Source organism: Bos indicus, chromosome 27 (genome assembly GCF_029378745.1).
Source record: "Bos indicus isolate NIAB-ARS_2022 breed Sahiwal x Tharparkar chromosome 27, NIAB-ARS_B.indTharparkar_mat_pri_1.0, whole genome shotgun sequence".
In the NCBI taxonomy this organism is placed as follows: domain Eukaryota; kingdom Metazoa; phylum Chordata; class Mammalia; order Artiodactyla; family Bovidae; genus Bos; species Bos indicus.
The window spans coordinates 27,000,137-27,020,286 of NC_091786.1; the positions used below are offsets into that span (position 1 = coordinate 27,000,137).

General features: G+C 35.8%; 1 protein-coding gene across 15 annotated transcripts in view; it reads right to left on the reverse strand.

Annotated features, from left to right (window-relative positions):
* Positions 1 to 20,150, reverse strand: part of TEX15 (testis expressed 15, meiosis and synapsis associated) — an 82,350-nt gene that overhangs the window by 5,709 nt on the left and 56,491 nt on the right. For 14 of the 15 annotated variants that reach the window (XM_070781343.1, XM_070781354.1, XM_070781349.1 and 11 more), the window contains 5 exons: positions 17,773 to 17,919; positions 16,299 to 16,461; positions 5,038 to 12,356; positions 3,936 to 3,994; positions 131 to 456 (listed from right to left, as the gene is read on the reverse strand). In XM_070781343.1, coding sequence (XP_070637444.1) covers positions 131 to 456; positions 3,936 to 3,994; positions 5,038 to 12,356; positions 16,299 to 16,461; positions 17,773 to 17,919 — 8,014 coding nt within the window. Of the gene's footprint in view, positions 1 to 130; positions 457 to 3,935; positions 3,995 to 5,037; positions 12,357 to 16,298; positions 16,462 to 17,772; positions 17,920 to 20,150 lie in introns of those variants that run through there. The other variant, XM_019953629.2, reaches the window with a different exon arrangement.

The following is a 20,150-nucleotide window of genomic DNA, read 5'->3' on the forward strand; positions in this document are numbered from 1 at the left end:
ATTTAAACAATTCTACAAGCCTTCACAGAAAAATGTTATCTCACCACTTGCTGTAAATTCCACTTACAAAAATGTACAAAGATAAAAGTGAAAACTCTAGAAAGCAAGCATTAAGGCTTGTGAAACTCACCGTAAGTCCAAGGAGCTTCTAGAAGCGCATCTAAATCAGGAGAGCAAGGGTACGGAGTAGATGGTTGATGCGGAGTATACTGTGAAAAAACTGGCTGCTGAAAATTGTAGACAGGCATTTGAGGTGGGAAATAGTCATTCACTGGCACAAAGTCATTTGCTTGTGGCTCCCCAGCAAAGTATCCAAAATATTGAGAGCACAAAAGATGAGAAGGGGTATTCTGAAAATGACTTGTAACTGCAGTCAACATCCCAGGAGGAGGTGGCTGTACTTCATAGAATGTTACTCCCTGGTATGTCTGGGGAGTGGAACTGCCATCGCTGCTGCTGTAACGATAAACACACCAAGAATAGTAAGGATGTGAAGTTTCAAATGAGCACCCAGAGAGAGTCACACTTTGGGGTATATGTAGACTGTGGAATTTCATTCAAGTATGTGGCAGCATTCTGAGCTAAGACTTTTGAATTCTGTTGTTCAGACAAAGAGTATTCTACTGTTTGATTCACATTAAGGGTGATGTTCTCAGGCTTCTACGGGTATAGTACTGAAATTCAATGTGTCCTTCATGTATTTTTCTTTTGACTCAGTTTTTGCAGGTCGTGCTTTATTTGCACAACAGGAATTTTGTTCTGGATATGCATGGGTTTTGGAGAACTGGTGCATGTATAATTAATGGATGAATTTAATATTTCAATATCCTGAGGTTCAAAGTCAGTCATTTCTAAACTGGCATGGCTATCACTCACAAAACAAAACTAGGTTCTGATACATTCAGAGAAGCATCAGTTCTTGGTTTTATGTCTGAGGGACAGGATTTCTCTGCAGTATCTGGGGGATTTTTAAGAAATTTCTGTGGAGGCATCTCCTGGTCTTTTGAAAATGTGTCATCTATACTTTTTTGGTCAAAAACTGCCAAAGCAGAGCAAGTTTTCTTCTCACTTTTTGTTTGAGCAGCACTAAGATTTCTATTTCTTTTCTTTGTGCTACTTAAGTTCCCTTGTTGTCTGGTGAAATCTTCTGAAGTAGCAAATGAAATATTAGTTAAATCTTTTTCATCTTCTGAATCTTTCAGGTTCATTAAAGGTACTGATTTTTGAGTTTCAACTTGTTTTGGAGAGATGTGGCTTCTTTTCAGACTGCCAGATGAATCCGGTCCTACTTCATTTTCACTTTCAGAATGAGACCTCAGAGTCCTGTTACGTGTCCTGCTGCTGCTGCTGCTGCTCAGTCGCTTCAGTCGTGTCCGACTCTGTGCGACCCCGTGGACTGCAGCCTACCAAGCTTCTCCGTCCATGGGATTCTCCAGGCAAGAACACTGGAGTGGGTTGTTACGTGTCATACATAAATACAAACAACTGTAAACATACAGTCACAAAATTTCAATATAAAGACATATTTGAAAATTTTACTTGGGAGAAGAATTCTTAAGATTTCACATTTTTCTCTTTGTATTGCACTATACAAGAAACACTTCCCCAGTTTTACTCCCTTGATTTGAATTTAGCTACTTTTCATGTTGAAGGTGATACATTCCACATTTCAAATATTTTTCCAATACATCTGAAAATATAGAGTGCTGTCAATATTGTAATAAATTATTTTATGCTTCAGACATTTCCTGATTTTAATTTTTTTGCAATAGTTTCTAATTCATATACCTCCAGCCTAGTGATACACAGAGCTGGTGAAACCACCAGCTGTGACTCCCTGCTCAAAGATTATCTTCTGTTTTCACAAATGACTGAGGTATTTTGTCTGTTTAAGGTCAAGAATAGGAGAAGCAGACTTCCAAAATTTCTTGCCAACTGAACATCCTTGGCATTCCTATCTAAATGAGACAGTCTCAATGAAGTCTGAAGGAAGCATTCATTATGGAATGTCCAGAACAAAAGAGTCCAATAGGTCCCCAAGGTAATTATAATTTTTGGTGTCTCAACCAATTCTTTGAATTACAAGTGGAAAAGAACAAGATGAAAGATAAAGGTGACCATTCTTGCACAGTCAAGACAAATTCATCTTTGGCCTGGAATTTGTATATCCCACTCATGAAACTAAAAGCCCTTATTTTACTTAGTTTTTTATTTTACTTAGTTCAGCCTCCTTAGCCTCCTTAAAAGGCACTTGAATGACAACCTGCATTGTCATCAATATAATATTTGACAGTTTCCACAAAGTGCAATTTTGATTTTATCACATTTCCAATGATGTTTCAGTGACGTCTCAACCTTACAGATTGACAGTTGCCTGTATGATCTGTCCTTTTAGTGCAGTGAAAGTCACTCAGTTGTGTCCGACTCTTTGTGACACCATGGATTATACAGTCCATGGAATTCTCCAGGCCACAATACTGGAGTGGGTAGCCTTTCCCTTCTCCAGGGGATCTTCCCAACCCAAGGATCGAACCCAGGTCTCCCTCATTGCAGGTGGATTCTTTACCAGCTGAGCCACAAGAGCAGTAAAGGGGATGCTGTGGCTGCACGGGCTGGGACGTGAACCCAGGCCTTCCGCGTGGCAGGCAAGATTTCTACCACTGAACCACCCATGCATCTAAGGCACACTCTTAGAGAATGTTCTTCTAGGACAATGACACCCTATATTGACTTTATATTAGAATTCATTCCCCTGCCAAGGGAGGCAGAGTTTGATTTTTTGAATAGCAAGTACCTACTTATACTTAGTAACAAAACTGAGATGGTTACAGAACTGGTTTCTGTTACCCTTCTGATAGCCTATTCATTTTTTAAAAATTAATTATTTGGCTGTACCAGGTCTTAGTTGTGGCATGCGGGATCTAGTTCCCTGACCAGGAATCAAACCCAGGCCCCCTGGATTAGGAGCACAGGGTCTTTAGCCACTGAACCACCAGGGAAGGGCCTCTGAGAGCCTGTTCATCTTAATGCCACTCCATGATTATTCACAGAGTCATGTGTGCCAGGCAGAAGATTCTAGAAATGGAGTAAATAAAAGATTGTATTTAGAGAGGCAAAACCAAACGAGACAGATGACATGCTTATCTTTTTTCGTTCCTATTATTCATTTTCCTTCATAGGATGGAAAAAAATGGGAAAAATGCAGCTTGTCATAAATTGAAAATCTTACAGAGTTGAATGAAACAAGAAATGGTCAACAAGTCCAGTGGTGCTACTTCATGTCAAAATTAGAAAAATATAAATAATGCAGTTTGTTTTTACTAAAAATAACGAATTAAAAAAGTATTTAAAGATCTAGCATTTTGAAGTCATGTTCTTTCTGTACTGTGGTGTTAACACAATCCTTTCATGGAACAGTAGTATAATATGTGTATGTTTGACTTAAGTTCTCAGTAATATAACTTGGCAATTTGTATCTTTTAAACCAGTCTTGAAATTTGACAGGTCTGTGAAATTCACAAGTTTAAAAAACTCAATTTGATCACTTGTCCCATTCTGATGTTCTTTTTACTAAGCCAGTCATGAAGCCCCATCAATTCATTAAATAATGTCTGTCAAATATGACTTTTACTTTCTTACTCTGTAAAGCATCACTCTTTTCTAAGCCCTAGCTGCCTTATCACTCTTAACTGAACTTAGACACTCCTTACCCTTTAAATCACTGTAAAAACACCTTTCATGGGACATCCCTTTTGACGCATAATGAAATTCAAACGAAGAGACTGAAACAACCTCCCCCCTCCTTAGCACACTCTTGTCCCTGAAGTTACATGTAAACCCCAAAGAGGTAGTAAGTAAATGTTCAAGTATTGCTCCATAATACATGCTCAATTTTATTCAATTTTTCATCAAACAGGGCTGATGGCAACTCCTACCTTGCATGCTTGAATGCTGACTTTTCTCTTTTGATTTCTGTGACATGTTTCATGCTAACCTATGTTTAAAAAATACAAAAACCTACATTGTTGATGGTTTAAAGTACAATATATTAATTATTTTATTTATCAGACATCTGCAATTGCTTGTTCTGTCATCCTCTAAAAGGCACCATCTGAAACTATCTTCATTAATGATCCTCTCCTTTAAAAATCAGTGACTCTGTTGAACGTCTCATATTTGAAAAATGTTTGGAAAAATTTTGTAAAAAAGCAATTAGCAACGTTCTCTTTACCCACATCTTACAACAAGTAGGAAGCCTACTCTGTGTTTATCTCCTTCTCAGTAAGCCAGTCACCCAGCCCCACGGTATGTAATGTCAGTCAAGTGTGGATTTTTCTTATTCTGTAAAACAGTACTTTTTTCCTAAGACCCGGTGACTTACTACTTATAACTATATTTAGAACCTCTCCCCTTTAAATCATTGAAAAAACATGAAAAAAGCACTTTGTGAAGAATAAAAACAGTTAATGTTTGTACAGTCATTACAACATTGCCAACTATTTAATAAATGCTGTATAAATTTTGTTAAACAAAATGTACTTATGTATGACAACTTCTAACTCCTTCATAATTAAATATTTTAAAATATTGCTACTGTTTCTCTGTGTGGGTGATAATGGTCAAGAACATAGACTTCACTGTCAATTTTTAATATTTATAACATTAAGTATAGCCTTGTTGTACAGAAGCTATTCAGTAAATACTTAGTCACTCACTCAATACAGCTCACTCATAATATAGACTTTCTCTTAAGCAATTATTAAAATTCACAACCTTCCAAGAAGCGTTTTCTAATAAAAAATTAATTTGTAAGTTTAAAGGTAGACATTTGTTAAGGCATCTCTCATATACACAGTCATTCATATCATTTTACAGATAATATGAATGGTTTAATCTAAAAGGTTAATTAGTAAATTCATTTTGCAAGGCAACATTTAAAGCATTCTCAATTTTTACAATTCTGTAAACTACATACTTGTTTGCTTCAACAAGTTCGCTCTCTTAGACTTACAAAACTCACTTTAAAACATTCATTACCTTTTGTTTTTTACAACTGGGAACAGCAGTATCTTTCTCTTGTTCCTGAGAGTCTCCACATTTGTCTACAGTGATAGGTTGTTTTTTAGAGGAATTTGAAACATTTTTAATTGTGTACTCTGAAACTAAAGGCACCTTCCCACAGGTACTGGATTTTTTGATACTCTTCCTACATTTTATATGACTATTCGCATTTTTCTTTCTCTTTGGTTGGGAAGTCTTTCTGTTGTGCAGCATTTGGCAAAGGATAAAAGAAATGGTTAACTGAGCATTTTTAACACATATTATCTTCATATGTTCAATCGTTTTCATGACTTTCATAATATGGACCATTTTCCCTAAATCCTTCCGAGGTGTGGCTGTTATACTTCCAAGCAGTGTGGAAAACTGACTGTAGTTGTATTCTAATTCTGTCACAGTGCTTCCATAATTTATGGATGCTATACATGGCACAAAGTTGATGTATGTGGAAATGGAATACTCCGACTTCATAAGAAGGTTTTTTATTTCTGAAAGTTCTTCAAGTTCTCTTGACAGCAAACGAACAGCATAGGAGCAGTTAACAGCTTCATTATATTTGTAGATAATATCCAGATCTTTCTTAAGCTCAGAAATAGAAGTCTCTATCACCTTCCAAAGACAATCTGTTGGATCGCCTTTCAGAAATGAGAAAGAAGTCATTTTTTCTTGGCAGTGAACCAGTTCAGGAAGAAGTGACACATCAAACCAGAGCATACTTCGAAACCTCTGCTTGTCTAGTTTCTGTGCCACTGAGCTTTTAAGAAAGTGAATTGTTTCTGAGAGCATGACGATTTCAATATAGGTTTCAGTGGCCTCAGGTTTTAAAATTACTGCCTTATGGCTGTAGTTTTTCATCATGTACAAACTATTTTCTTCGGTGATAAAAATATCATCTGTGTTTTCTTCTTGCAGCAACTGAAAATATTTTTTTAAAATTTCTAAGTCATCAGTACATCTCAAAGTGAGTTCCTGTAATTTTTTCACATCTGCAAATTCAGCTTGATCCAGTATTTCACTAACACAACAGGTATCTGGATGTGAAAGCAAAGTACCATTAAGCCTAGAGTTTTCCATGCTAATTGTTGCTTTGTTTACTACAGCATTGGACTCTCTGGAAGCAATCACTGAATTCTCCTCAAGTCCAATAGTAGAAATTTGTTCACTGCTTAAATCTTTAGACAATGTATCATATATCTTCTGCAACTTAGAAACTGCATATCGATTCATTCTAAGTACCATTTCTTTGTTCCTTTCTGAGTATTTTTTGCAGAAAGACTGTCTCTTTTCTTTCCAAACAAGACTTTTTGAAGCATCAAAAAAGATATGTTCCAGACCATAAAGAGCTATTTTAATATTTACTGCCTCATTGCTCTTGATAAAATTAACTTTTGAGGAGATCATTTCTAAGATAATCCACAGATGGTCTTGTTTTCCTGGACAGGAATCAATTTGGGGATAGTCCCCATACATACTGATCAGGCTTAATGTACTTTTCCTCAAGGTTTCTAGGTCTCCTAAATTATCTCCAAAGTTAACTCCATAGGTAAATGGCACAGAAAGAGAAAAGTCAAAGCAATCTGAACGCTGCTTCATTACTGCTTCACATTCATCAATTTGTCGCTTGTATTTTAAGTATGCGTAGTATGAATTGTTTCCCCTTTTGGTTTCTTCAAACAGTTCGATTAATTGATCATGATAGCTCTGCAGCTCAGAGAAGGCATTATATTTTAATCTGCATTGAAAAGCCGGATAGAAACTGGATTGTTGCTGAAATCCACGCGGTCTGCCAAGCAGCTCGCTGTACAGTGTCTCATCATACCAGAGCAAGCTCCGGAATGTTGGTTCACCTCCCAGGAGCCTTTTTTTGTTTTCAATGAATTGAATAGTTTCCATCATCATCTGGAGTTCTACCAAGGAGTCAATAGCACACGGTTTTAATCTGTGTTTGCAGTTACACCACAGGTTTTCTTCCACCAACAGGTCTCTTGAAATCAAGATTTGTTTAAATGAACATTTTTGTCTTCTTTCAAAAGCTTCAACAAACAAAGGAAGAATATTTTGACAAACTTCACTTTCTTCCTGCAGAATCTGTACAGATGACGTTTCATCTGCCCTCCTCAAAATTTGAGTGAGCTTAACTGTAGGAGCCAAATTATTACTTTGACAATGTTTTTCTTTGAATTCATTCATTGACTTCTTCTTCAGAGGAGGAGAGACTTTGGAGGGTTCAGACTGGCCACACAGATGAGGCATACGATTCCTCCCTGTAATGCCTGGTTTGGAGTCACAGGCTACTTCTGAAGGTAATGAGGAGTCACACTGAAGGTCATGGCTAACTTTTCCCTCCTTTTTCTTTCTTTTGTTACGCTGATTAGAAGCAATGTTTCTCAAAGAGACTGCCTCAGTAGCCTTTTTAATCTTTACACGAGAATCAATCAAGTTGTTTTTCATCGTTTTCTCACTTAAGCAGGAGGAGCCTTCTAATATCTTATTCTTTTGATCTTTGTACTCAGTCTTAACACTTGATCCTTCAGTCACGTTCATGTGAACTGAATCCTTTCTTTTTTCTGCTTGTTTATCTTTCCACATTTTTCCGTCCTGAACGTCTTTCTCTGCAATACCTTCTTGGGAAGAAGAGCCCTTTACGTTGTCTTTTACGACCAGAAAACTGTCATCGGGAAATACTTTCTTCCTCTCACTGTCTTTACTTTCTTCGGTTTCTGATGTGACAGTCACCTCAGAATTCTCAACATTTGTTTCATCCCCATCGACATGAACGCATTTACTTGAAGAGCAATATTCTGTCTTTTGAAGTTCGTTTCCACCACATCCTTGCAGATAGTGTGGTGCAATGGTAGACATTGCTGGGAAATCTACAGCAGTAATGCTCTGTTTAGCCATGGAAGACTTTGAAGATTCTCCCTCACTGTCTGTCGCTGGAGCGGCTGATAACAATTGAGGAATATGAGTTTGACTTAATGGATCCATAAGGAAGTTTCCTGTAATAATTCCTGGTTTGGAGATCTCCTTAGGAGTTGTCCATTTTTCTATGGGAAAATTTACCTCCAGGTTTCCTTTATAACCAGATAAAATAAGGTTATTTGGTTTGTAGATATCAGTGTTGAAAAAATGCTTCACCTTTGATTCTAAGACGGAAATAACTATGTCAGTTTCCACTTTTGGGTGGGCTATACAAGTTGCATCATAATTTTGGTCCACACTAAAACTTATGTTGTTTTCTTCTATGCAACTTAAAGACATCAAATTCCTTTTACTTATTATTTCTTTAGCCTCAGAATTGTTTACTTTTGTTGTATACTGATTATCATCAAGTGCTGAATGGTTCTCAAGTTTTTCATATTTACTAATGTTAGATGAAAACTCTCTATCAGTTTCATTTTCTTTTTTAGTGAGTTTCTCATCTGGGCAGTCTGGGGAAAAGAGACATCCAGTTTTTCTAGAAAAGGGCTGAAGTTCTGATGATTTGGGATTTCTCACACTGCTGTTAGTATAAGCTGACTGACTTGTACTTTGAGACATGGAGCACAGGGCCAACTGTGATTCTGGACACACTTGATCACAATATTCTCTCATGTGAATTGTTGTGTGACTACTGGAGACACCGGACACATTTTCAGAAAGGCACTCTGTGAGTCTCTCTCTATTTGTTTTATAAAAGTTGTACTTTGATACATGAGTTAATGATTTATCAACTTCAAATCCCAAAGCTCTATTCTCTCCAGGTATATTGTATTTTCTTTTTGACAGAAAATGTTTAGTGGAATAATACCCTCTTTCAGACACAGAACTATAACCTTGAAGGTCACAACTTTCCCAGAAACTGTTGCATATTACTGCATATGCTCTTGGTAAAGGGCCCCCTCCGTTTTCTCCCACTTCAGTTATCAGCTGCAAAGACATGTAAACTCTTCTGTGAGCATCTTTTAAGTGAAGAATGGCTCTGTCAAGTTTTCTGGAAAGACATTGGCTTTTGCACAAAGATGCTTCTCTATTTAGAATATCCAGGACACTCCCAATGTGTTTTTCTGACTGTGAAAAGGTTTTAATTCGTTCTTGGGATAACGAAAAAAAACATTCCAATGAGTCTTGACTTGTTAGCTTCCTCCTCTTCTCACAAATTTCGTGATGTCTTAAATTTTTATCTGGTATGTTCTGGTCCCTGAAAGGTGTACAGGGCTTTCTCTTGCCAATTCTTGATTCTGTCTCCTTCTTACTTCTAGTATCAGCACCACTGGTTTTTGACTCTGTCAGGGAATATCTGTTTTCCTTGTTTACTGTTGTGACATCAGAAGGTTCAGTTAGCAAAGGTCTGTTTTGTTTTTCAGACATGTGATTCACATGCATATTATGACTCAAGTCCAAAGAAAGTGAGGTTTCAGATTTACTTGCTAGTCCAGATTCTTGCCTTATATTACCAAATTCACTTTCAGAGGGATGATATGAATTTTTAGCAGAACACTGAGAATGAATTTCAAATTCTAGAACTTCTTCCTCCTCATTTATTTCTGATTTTGTGGCTTCAGTTACATATTTGCAGAAATCATCTTTCGATGCAAGGGACTCAACAGTAGGACTGAATCCTTTCACAAATGTATTAGTAATCGTAACTTGCAGATCAGGAAGTAAAATTGGTTGGACGAGCTCTGGTTCATAATTTTGTGTAGAGGAAGAAGCACAACTGTGTTCCTCAGAGCAATGCTGGTCCTGATTCTCACCTCTTGTGGTGCTTTTCAAAACTTCCATCTCCCCATTACTGCTTCCCAACAGACCTTCCCAATCGATGCGAGACTTTAGAGCCTCATAGGAGTCCTCGAATTCTTCATAAAGTACATTTCCATGGCTATAAGCATCCTGTGGAATACTCACAGGAAAAGCATCATCACTCTCTTCTGATCCTACTTCAGTCTCATTATCCAATTTGAAGCTTTGAAGAACTGAGTTGGCACTTACTGTTTGATAAAATGAGTTGTGGAATCGATTTTTATCTGTATTTATTTCAGAAGCAGAAACCTCAAGTTTGCTTAACAAACCAAAATCAGAACAAGTTTCTTTAAACTGGCCTCTTTGGTGATCTTCAGGATTTGTGCATACCACAGGCATTGCAGCATCGGCTATCTCAACTGCAGCACGTGAGGCTACATGTACCGAAGAACTTGCAATTTGAAGAAATGCTGTGGAAGTCAAATGCTCTCCAGTCCTTTCAGTATGCTGAATATCTTTTTCTTTTATGGCGGTAATGAGATCTTCATTTTCTAATGATGTAGACTCAGGGCATATATGTTTTTTTCCAGTAGTTAACTTAAAAGCAGTAGAAAATTCTTCAGAACTCAGAATTTCAATGCTATTGTCATCTTTATTCACCCTCCTTTCACCTATGTTGGTAAAAAAATTTGTTTTGTGTGTCTGAAAACTCTGCTTCTCATCTCCATATATATTCCCTATGTTGTTTTCTACAGATGAAGCAATGTTCTCCATTTCAGCCTCATTCTGGCTTTCTTTATCATTATCACTTTGTTCTCTGAAATCAGTATTCCGGTGCACATCATTGTTCAACTGTGCAATACAGAACCGAGTATGATGCTGACCTTTATTGTTAAATAGAGGAGTTTCTTTGCAGTCTCTTTGAATGTTTTCTAGGGACACTGGATCATATTCATTTCTCCTTTGAACACATATATGTTCTCTAGCTATGCTGCAATTTGCATCATGAGCTGTTTTAATATCATGACATGAAGTAACAGCTGGCAGTTGTGTGGTCTGGGGAATGTCTTCTGCTTCCTGGAAAGCATCAGCTGTAATGTTAACACAGTTTTGATCTGGTTTTTCCAATTTCAGCTCCATTAGTTTTTGAGAAATGGCAAAATCTGTATGAGTGTTATCTTTATACTCTAGAGAGTTTTTAGGAGGCTTCTGTGGAAGTCTCTCCACTCTTGGAGTAAGATTGTTTTGTATTTCCAATGCTAGGTGACCTAGCTCATACTTCTCTTCTGTGGTAAATGGCAAAGATTTTGGTTTTTCTAACCCTTGAGTAATTAATATTTGATCACAATTTTCCTGCAAATAATCAAGACTCTCATCCTCTTTGTTGTCTTGGTTCAAAGAAATGTAATTACCTATTCTTTCATTAGTAAAAGAACGATCATTTCCTTTCCACAAACGTTGCTTTCCTTCATGTTTGGCATTGTCTTCCGGCTTGGTGAAGTTCCTTATCTTCCCAGTATTCTGAACGTACTCATGTATGCTTTCTTTACTTTGGAGTGGAAAAAGTGTAGACATTTGGTGACCAGTCTCATATACAGTTTTAAAATTAGAAAACTGTGATTCTGGAGAGATGGGACCACTGTACTTGTCTGTACAAATATTCACTGATTCATAAGAGTCATGTGACTCACTGCTTTCGTCAGTTAAAAATGGGATGGTGTCTCTCTGCTGGGATCTCTGAGCTTTTTCTTCCTCGTGTTTTTGGATTTCAACTTCTGAAACTACATTTGACAAAAACATTGGGAAGGAAAAATCATCCTGGTTCTCACATTGTCCTGCCATGGTAATTGTATTGGGAGCTGTATAATCAGAGGTCTTAGAGCCCAGGTTGTGAGCCTGGGTTTGTGAATCATCCAAAGAAATTCTGAAGCAAGAGGCATCCAAACAATTAGTAACAGTCTGATCACCAGGCACGCCTTCAGATGTGGAGGCAGGATCAGTTGGCATAGATGACAAGTTTATTTCTGAATTAACAAAATCTAAACTCTTCTCAAATGGCAACATCTCACTTAAACCTGTAACAGTATTATGTTTTCCCATGCTTTCTTCTCTCTTCATCAGTCTTGGGTCTTTGATGAGTTTTGAAGTGATTACTGTGCTTGAGTCAGTATTGTTATGAAGGGGAAAAGCAGCAGCAAGACTACTTAAAATAGCTTTAAGATATGTCAGATTTAGGAGGTCACCATTATTAACACTTTCTCCGGTATTACTGGGAATAAATGAATAGCCTGAATCACATGCAAGTAATTGAGAAGTGTCTCTGCATTCTGCTGAATTGTACTCCATATGTCCACTGCATGTTTCAAGTACAGAAATGTTTCCATTTTGCGTATTTCCATAGCAATTAGAAATATCTGAGTTGGAAGGATTTATCTCTGAATTTGACACATCGCATAAACAGTTTTCCTGAACAAACGGATCTATAGGTTTCCTGAAATGCTCAAAGATGACAGTAGCATCTTTTCCTTTTCCAATTCTTTTGGCCACTGTACAGTTATTCAGAGAGCATGTTCTTTCTGTGGAAATAATAAGAAAGTAAGGAAAAGTAGGAAGAAAAAGTATTCCTACAGGCAACTCTATTAATGCAAGTAAACCATGTCATGAGTGGCACTGACTAAAAAGTCTATCAAATAATCTAATGATGATTAAAGTATGTTCTCAGCAGAAAAAGCAAGAAGAGAAGAGGATGAGTAACTGACCAATAAATGATGTAGCATGAAATTCTGTCTTTTAGGCCCCTTACCAACATGTCTTTGCCATAAAAATTTGAATTCTGACAAACACTAAGAAATAGAAAAATTAAACAGGAATTAAAAACATACTTTTATCAGAGACTAGGTCTTTCTTCTCTTAGTTTCCTACAAGCAGATATTCTATAATAGAGTCTATATATGATTAGGTCAAATTATCTCCCTGTATCTACTGTTACCTTGCTTCATTTCCGTCTACCACAGGAGAACAAAAACAGAAAGGAAAGGGGAATTAGGTGAAGAAATGGGGGTGGGTGGAAGATCAAAAAGTTTGCACAAAATCCTTCCTAGAAGCCAAAGCAAACCACTACCCCTGCTCCACTATGAAATAAATATTCTGGCAAATAATATATGTAAATAAAAACCTGGAAAATAGAAGCAAATTTTCTTTAAATTTTATAGAGATTATTCCTAAAACTTCATAAAGAATTTCACAGAATAACAAAGGAACTTATAAAAATGCATAATGAGCAAGTAAAATGTTCACAAAGCATTCATAGCTAAGTGAAAGTGAAAGTCACTCAGTCATGTCCCACTCTTTGCAACCCCATGGACTATACAGTCCATGGAATTCTTCAGGCCAGAATACTGGAGTGGGTAGCCGTTCCCTTCTCCAGGGGATATTCCCAACTCATGTATCAAACCCAGGTCTCCCACATTGCAGGCGGATTCTTTATCAGCTGAGCCACAAGGGAAGCCCAAGGATACTGGAGTGGGTATCCTATTTCTTCTCCAGCGGATCTTCCTGACCCAGGAATTGAACCAGGGTCTCCAGCATTGCAGGCGGATTCTTTACCAACTGAGCTATTGGGTACATAAGTAAGCAGTACCATGAAAATACCATTATTAAAACAGACTAACAATGAGAAACTGCTCATGAATAATATATGAAGTCATAATCATATCATTGAGAACATGCCATTTAGTTTTGACAAAATGTTAAAAAAAAATAGCTCTGATGAAGATTCCCAAATTATATAACCATTGTGATTATACTTTCATTTATAGTAAGCTATAGTGGAAATATGTTCAAAAATGGGGATGAGACTAACAGTATATTATTCCATATACTGGAATACATAAAAATATATAGTATCTTCAAAAGATTAATAAAAAGACAATACAGTAGATAGTTGGGCAAAGTATATGACTAAGAAAATCATGGGTTAAATAAAAATTGTCAACAAATACAAAAAGATGTCCAACCCCACTAAATGCACAAGAAGATTCACATTAAAATACCTTTTAAGATTCTGAAGGATAATTAATTTCCCTTTTCAAGATAAAAGCACTCAACTTACTAGGAATAGAAAGGAATTTCCTCTACATGGTAAAGGACATTTTAAAAAACCCACAGCTAACATGATACTTACTGGGGAAAAATAAACACTTTACCCCTAAGTTTAGGAACAACACAAAGATGACCACTCTTACCATTTCTATTTAACATTCCACTGGAGGTTCTAGCCAATGCAATTAGACAAGAAAAAGAATAAAAAACATCTAGATTGGAGAGAAAGAAGTAAAACTACCTCTATTTGCATATGGACTCTATCTTGCATATAGAAAATCCCAAGGAAATCACTATTGAGAAAACAACTCTATTTACAAGAGGATCAAAAAGAGTGCAATACTTAGGAATACATTTAACGAAGTATAAAACTTATACTCTGAAAAACCTCACCTTGTATCCACAAAATGGCTATAATAAAAGTCAGATAATAACAAGTGTAAACAAGAAAAGTGCAGAAATTCTAACCCACATACATTGTTAAGGTAAATATCAATGGTGCAGCCACTTTGGAAAATAGTCTGGCAGTTCCTTGAATGGTTGATACAGACTTACCCTATGATCACATGACTCCTTAGCTATATACCTAAGAGCAAAGAAAACACATCTATACCTAACCTTGTACAAGAAAGTTCTTAGCATAAATATTCATAATTGCTAAAAGGTGGAAACAACCCAATGGCCATCAACTGATGAATGAATAAACACAATGTAATGTATCTATGTAACAGGATATTATTCCACAAAAAGGAATGAGGTACTGATACATGCTGCAACATGCCTGGGCCCTGAAAACACTGTTAAGCAAGTCACCAGTCACAAGAGGCTACTGTTTATGACTTCACTCATATGAAATGGCCAGAATAGGCTTATAGAGACAGAAAGCAGATTGGTGACTGTTTAGGGGTAGTGTGGGGCTTGGGGAAAAAGACAAATAATAGCTTTTAATGGGTAAATATTCTCTTTTTGGGAGAAGGCAATGGCAACCCACTCCAGTACTTTTGTCTGGAAAATCCCGTGGACGGAGGAGCCTGGTAGGCTGCAGTCCATGGGGTTGCTAGAGTCGGACACGACTGAGCGACTTCACTTTCACTTTTCACTTTCATGCACTGGAGAAGGAAATGGCAACCCAGTCCAGTGTTCTTGCCTGGAGAATCCCAGGGACGGGGGAGCCTGGTGGGCTGCCATCTATGGGGTCGCGCAGAGTCAGACACGACTGAAGCAACTTAGCAGCAGCAGCAGCATTCTCTTTTTGATCTGATAATGATAACATATCCCACTCACTATGCTGGCAGAAACTTTTTAAATTTAATTTTTATTTTATATTGGAGTATAGCTGATTTACAATACTGTGTTAATTTCAGGTATAAAGAAAAGTGATTCAGTTATACATATAAATATATTCATTCTTCTTCATATTCTTTTCCCGTATAAGGTTACTGAGTAGAGTTTCCAGAGTAAGTCCTTGCTGATTACCTATTTGATATATATTAATGTATACATGTTAATCCCAAACTCTTAACTTACCCCTCCCCCTTAACCTTTACCTTTGGTAACCATATGTTTGTTTTCAAATCTGTGAGTCTGGCAGAAATATTTTTTTAAAAAAGTATATTGTGCTGGCAATGATAAAGAGTAATTAAGGTAACCTGATGGACTAATGTTGAAACTGAAATTCCACTACTTTGGCCACCTAATGCGAAGAGCTGACTCATTTGAAAAGATCCTGATGCTGGGAAAGACTGAGGGCAGGAGGAGAAGGGGACGACAGAGGATGAGATGGCTGGATGGCATCACCGACTCAATGGACATGGATTTGGATGGACTCCAGGAGTTGGTGATGGATAGGGAGACCTGGTGTGCTGTGGTTCACAGGGTCACAAAGAGTCGGACAAGACTGAGCGACTGAACTGAACTGAACTGAACTGATGCAACCACTTTTGAAAACCATGACATTGTTTCTACATTAAGTGGTACATTCCTGATGTAGATATATACTCTGTAGAAAAGTTTGCATATATGCACTGAGACACTTATATGAATGTTTAAAACAGCAATGCTTGGAATATGAAGAAAACCACAAAATGTCCAAATATACTCAGAGGTATAATGTATAGTCATAAAATTGAATATTATGTGTGTGTGTGTGTGTGTGTGTGTGTGTGTGTGTATAAATATAGATATGAGTGAAAATGAAGAAACTATGGTTATATATATATCAACATGGAAGAATCACACAAACATAATGCTGAGAAAAAGAAGTAAAAAGTAGTTACAGCATCAATTCTAGATATATAAAATCAAAAACAGGGAAAGCACACCTATTTTGCTTAGAGATTCATGATGTATTAGAAAATAATATTCAGCAGTAAGACCACCACAGATGCTACTTAAGTAGAAAAATATATGTTTCTTACCAGTTTTCTTAGGAAATCCTGTTGAGAGGGATCTCAAAGATGTCATAAAGTGTCCATTATCTACTTTTTGACCAATAAATTTTACTGTTACTATTGCATATGGAAGACACTGCCTAGGTTTATCTACTGGCTGTGAAAGAATATTATATTCATATAAGTATACCTAGAAGATAAAGAACATTTTTATGATGATTAATTTTTACAGACTTGAATAAGCTTCTATTTTAAAAAATCTATTTAACTCCATGTTGCTATTTGTTAACCATCTTTCACACATCTCCCCTCTCCCTGTCTTCTTCAACTCTAGTTTTCTTGAAGATGAATTTTTTTCTCCATAACATATTTTTTCCTTGATAGGCTTTGAATATCAGCAGAAACAGATACAATCTATGTTTAAATAAAAAAGTATTTCTCCATTAAAACTTCAATGTTTTGCATATGCTAGGAACCACTATATTGTGTTTTATCTAGGAGGAAAAGTCAACTAGAAAAATAACAATAGCTTAATACATCTTACATGTGGGAGCATGCTGCTAAGGCACTTCAGTCATGTCCGACTTTGTGCGACCCCACAGACAGCAGCCCATCATCAGGCTTCGCCCTCCCTGGGATTCTCCAGGCAAGAACACTGGAGTGGGTTGCCATTTCCTTCTCTAATGCATGAAAAGTGAAAAGTGAAAGTGAAGTCGCTCAGTCGTGTTCGACTCTATGCAACCCCATAGACAGGAGCAGCCTACCAGGCTCCTCTGTCCATGGGATTTTCCAGGCAAGAGTACTGGAGTGGGGTGCCACTGCCTTCTCCGATGTGGGATACTTCTAAAATATCCTCATTTAATCATATATATATGATTATATATAATGATATTTATAATTTAATCGTCTATAAAAGGTTAAAAGTCTATAAAAGGTTAAAAGGTTAGAAAAGTGTCTCTTTTAGATATGATAGAAAATTACTGTTTAATAATTAGTCTACTATCTAATGACTAAAACATAAGCCTTTTATCCTTGTACAAAGTACAAAGGATCAGTAAGGTTATTTCAAAGTATCTTTCTTTTGCAAGTTAGGCATTAATCTATGAAACATTTAAAATAAAAGTAGCTACTTGGAACAAAATTAAATGCAAATCTAGAAGCTTCTTTACTAATGTTTTCAGATCACAAATATTAAATCAGCTTTAACTATTTACTTATTTAGGTCATATTACACGGAAAAGGGGTGCCAACAGACTTGGCAAAGTTGCCACAAACCTTTAATTCATAAAAAAATGCAGTATCTGTGAAGCAGATATTCTTTGTGTTACCTTGTCATCTTATTGGCTTATTTGGTATTCAGGTCATATTACATGACCTAAACAAATATGAATGAAGTAAGAGATTTCCACTTAATATTTTGGACAGTTGTTTTAAGAGTTGTATCATACAATGTGAGGCCAGTGACTTTCAAACAGTCAAGTGAATCAAAAAGTTAACATACTGCTGAACTGTAGGCTTGTAGTTCAATGGTATCCTTCAGAGAAGGTATATTTCTTGACATATGGCAGTCAAAATTAGGAGAAGGATCCAAAGAAACCTTGCCTTTATCTAGTGAAGGCTGAATTTTCTTCACTTTCCCAAAAAGAACCTGGGGAGGAAAAGGTAAAAAGAAAGTCAATAAAGATATACCAGAACATTTTAAACTCTCATACCAGGAAAGTAAAACTAGCTCCTATTTTAAGGAAAGAGATTAGAATGGGGAGATAATTCATGTCCCAGATGAATGGGATGACTTATTAGAATTATGTCAATTCCTCCCTAAATCGACTCTAAGACTATAGTAACAAAATTTAACAAAAATTTCAGAAAATCCATTTACAGAAATGAGTTTTAGTTTAAAAACTTCCCTGGAAGATGAAACAAGAATAACCTACAAAATTTTTGAAAAAAATATTTGAATCAGAAATAATGATGGAATAGGAAAAGTGACATGTACTTCCAGATATTAAGTACTTTTTAAAAGAATACTACCACTTTTAAAAAGAATACTACCACAAAAAAGAGATGGAAAAAACTGTACAAAGTAAAAAGTCCAGATAAGTCCAAGCAGCTATAAAAGTACAGCATAATATTAAAAGCATCATTTGAAACAGATGAAGCAAAACCGGATTATTCACTAAATGGTGTGGACCTGAAAAACATTAAATTCGTCTCTTAATCTATAAACCAAAATAAATACCAAATAAATTAAATATTTAAGTAATGTAAACACTTAGAGAGAAATACAAATATTTATCTACTCTCAAAGAGAATTCTTTTCTAACCATGTTGCCAAAACCCACAAACCGAAACCGTGCTTCTTTGTAAACAGTCCAAAACTTCTGTACATCACAAAAAAATGATCAAATTGTACGGCAGAAAACAATACAATTGTAAGCCAATTTTCAGGACTGGGAACACGTGTACACCCGTGGTGGATTCATGTTGATGTATGGCAAAACCAATACAATACTGTAAAGTAATTAGCCTCTAATTAAAATAAATAAATTTAAATTTAAAGAAAAAAAATGAGTATAAAAATTTTAAAGACTATGAACCATTAAGTGATAAAAGGTGGGGAAAAGTGCAGTTAATATGAAAACATGTACAAATTTTAAGTCAGCAATTCTATTACTTTTATTTTTTCATGTGCTAATAATTCATTCAAAGTTAAAAACAACACTAAATGTAGTGTGGTACTCTGTACTTGGACACTGGAAGAGGAAAAAACATTAGTAGAAAAACTGGCAGAAACCAAAAATTTGTAGCAGACAGTACTGTACCAATGCTGATTTCTTTCATTTTATTATTTTTTTAAATTGAGATATAATTGATACATATACTATTAGACTCTTAGTTTTAACAGAGTTGCCATAGTTACATGAAATGGTAACATTAGGGAAAACTGTATACAGGAACTGTCTGTACTATCTTAATAACTTTTCTGTAAATTTAAATTTATTCCAAAATTAAAAAGTTTATTAAAAAAAACTTAAAACTTTTTTATTTTAAAAAAGAAAGCACTAAGTGATAAAACATTATACAATGAAAACCCTAACTCTCCAGATTCACTTTAATGAATTGATAATGCTGATGAATCAATTATAAAAAATAGAAAAACAAAAATCTAGCAAAAGTTATTAATATGCAATTCACTCATTATCAGTGAATACCTGCAGAATGTTAAGCTCGGCAGTAACTATGAAAAAGAAAAAACTGAACAATGAGAAACTACCACATATTAGACTGGCAAATATTTTTTAAAAAATATAATACACAGAGATAGTAAAGATAAGAGCTAATAAACATTTCCCATGCTTTGCATAGGAATGGCAGTTAGTATAACCTTTCTCAGGACAACTGGGCATTACATAGCAAAAGCTGGGAAAGTGTACACATACCTGTGACTCCTAACTTGACACATAAGAATTAATCAATTAATTCTTAGCAAATAATCACAGGTGTGTGTAAAATGTACCTACATGAATAATCCAAGTACTACTTGAAAGTACAAAACAAAACAAAGCAAAAGTAATTTCTATCCCAACATTGAAAAATTTGGTAACAAATTTATGGTAGTGCTGTACAGTGGAATATTATATAGTCATTCAAAATGATATTACAAAAAATATTGAATGGTATGGAAAATGTTGATTTTATAATCAGTAAAAAAGTTATATAGTATAAAAGTAGTAACGTATTTTAATGACCATTGTACAATGCATATCCACATATATGAGCAGAAGATGAAGTATAGATATACAAACAAATTAACTATCATTATCAATGGGCTTTTCAGAGCTTCTGAGTATGTTCCAAATCTCCTAAAATCAGTATTTT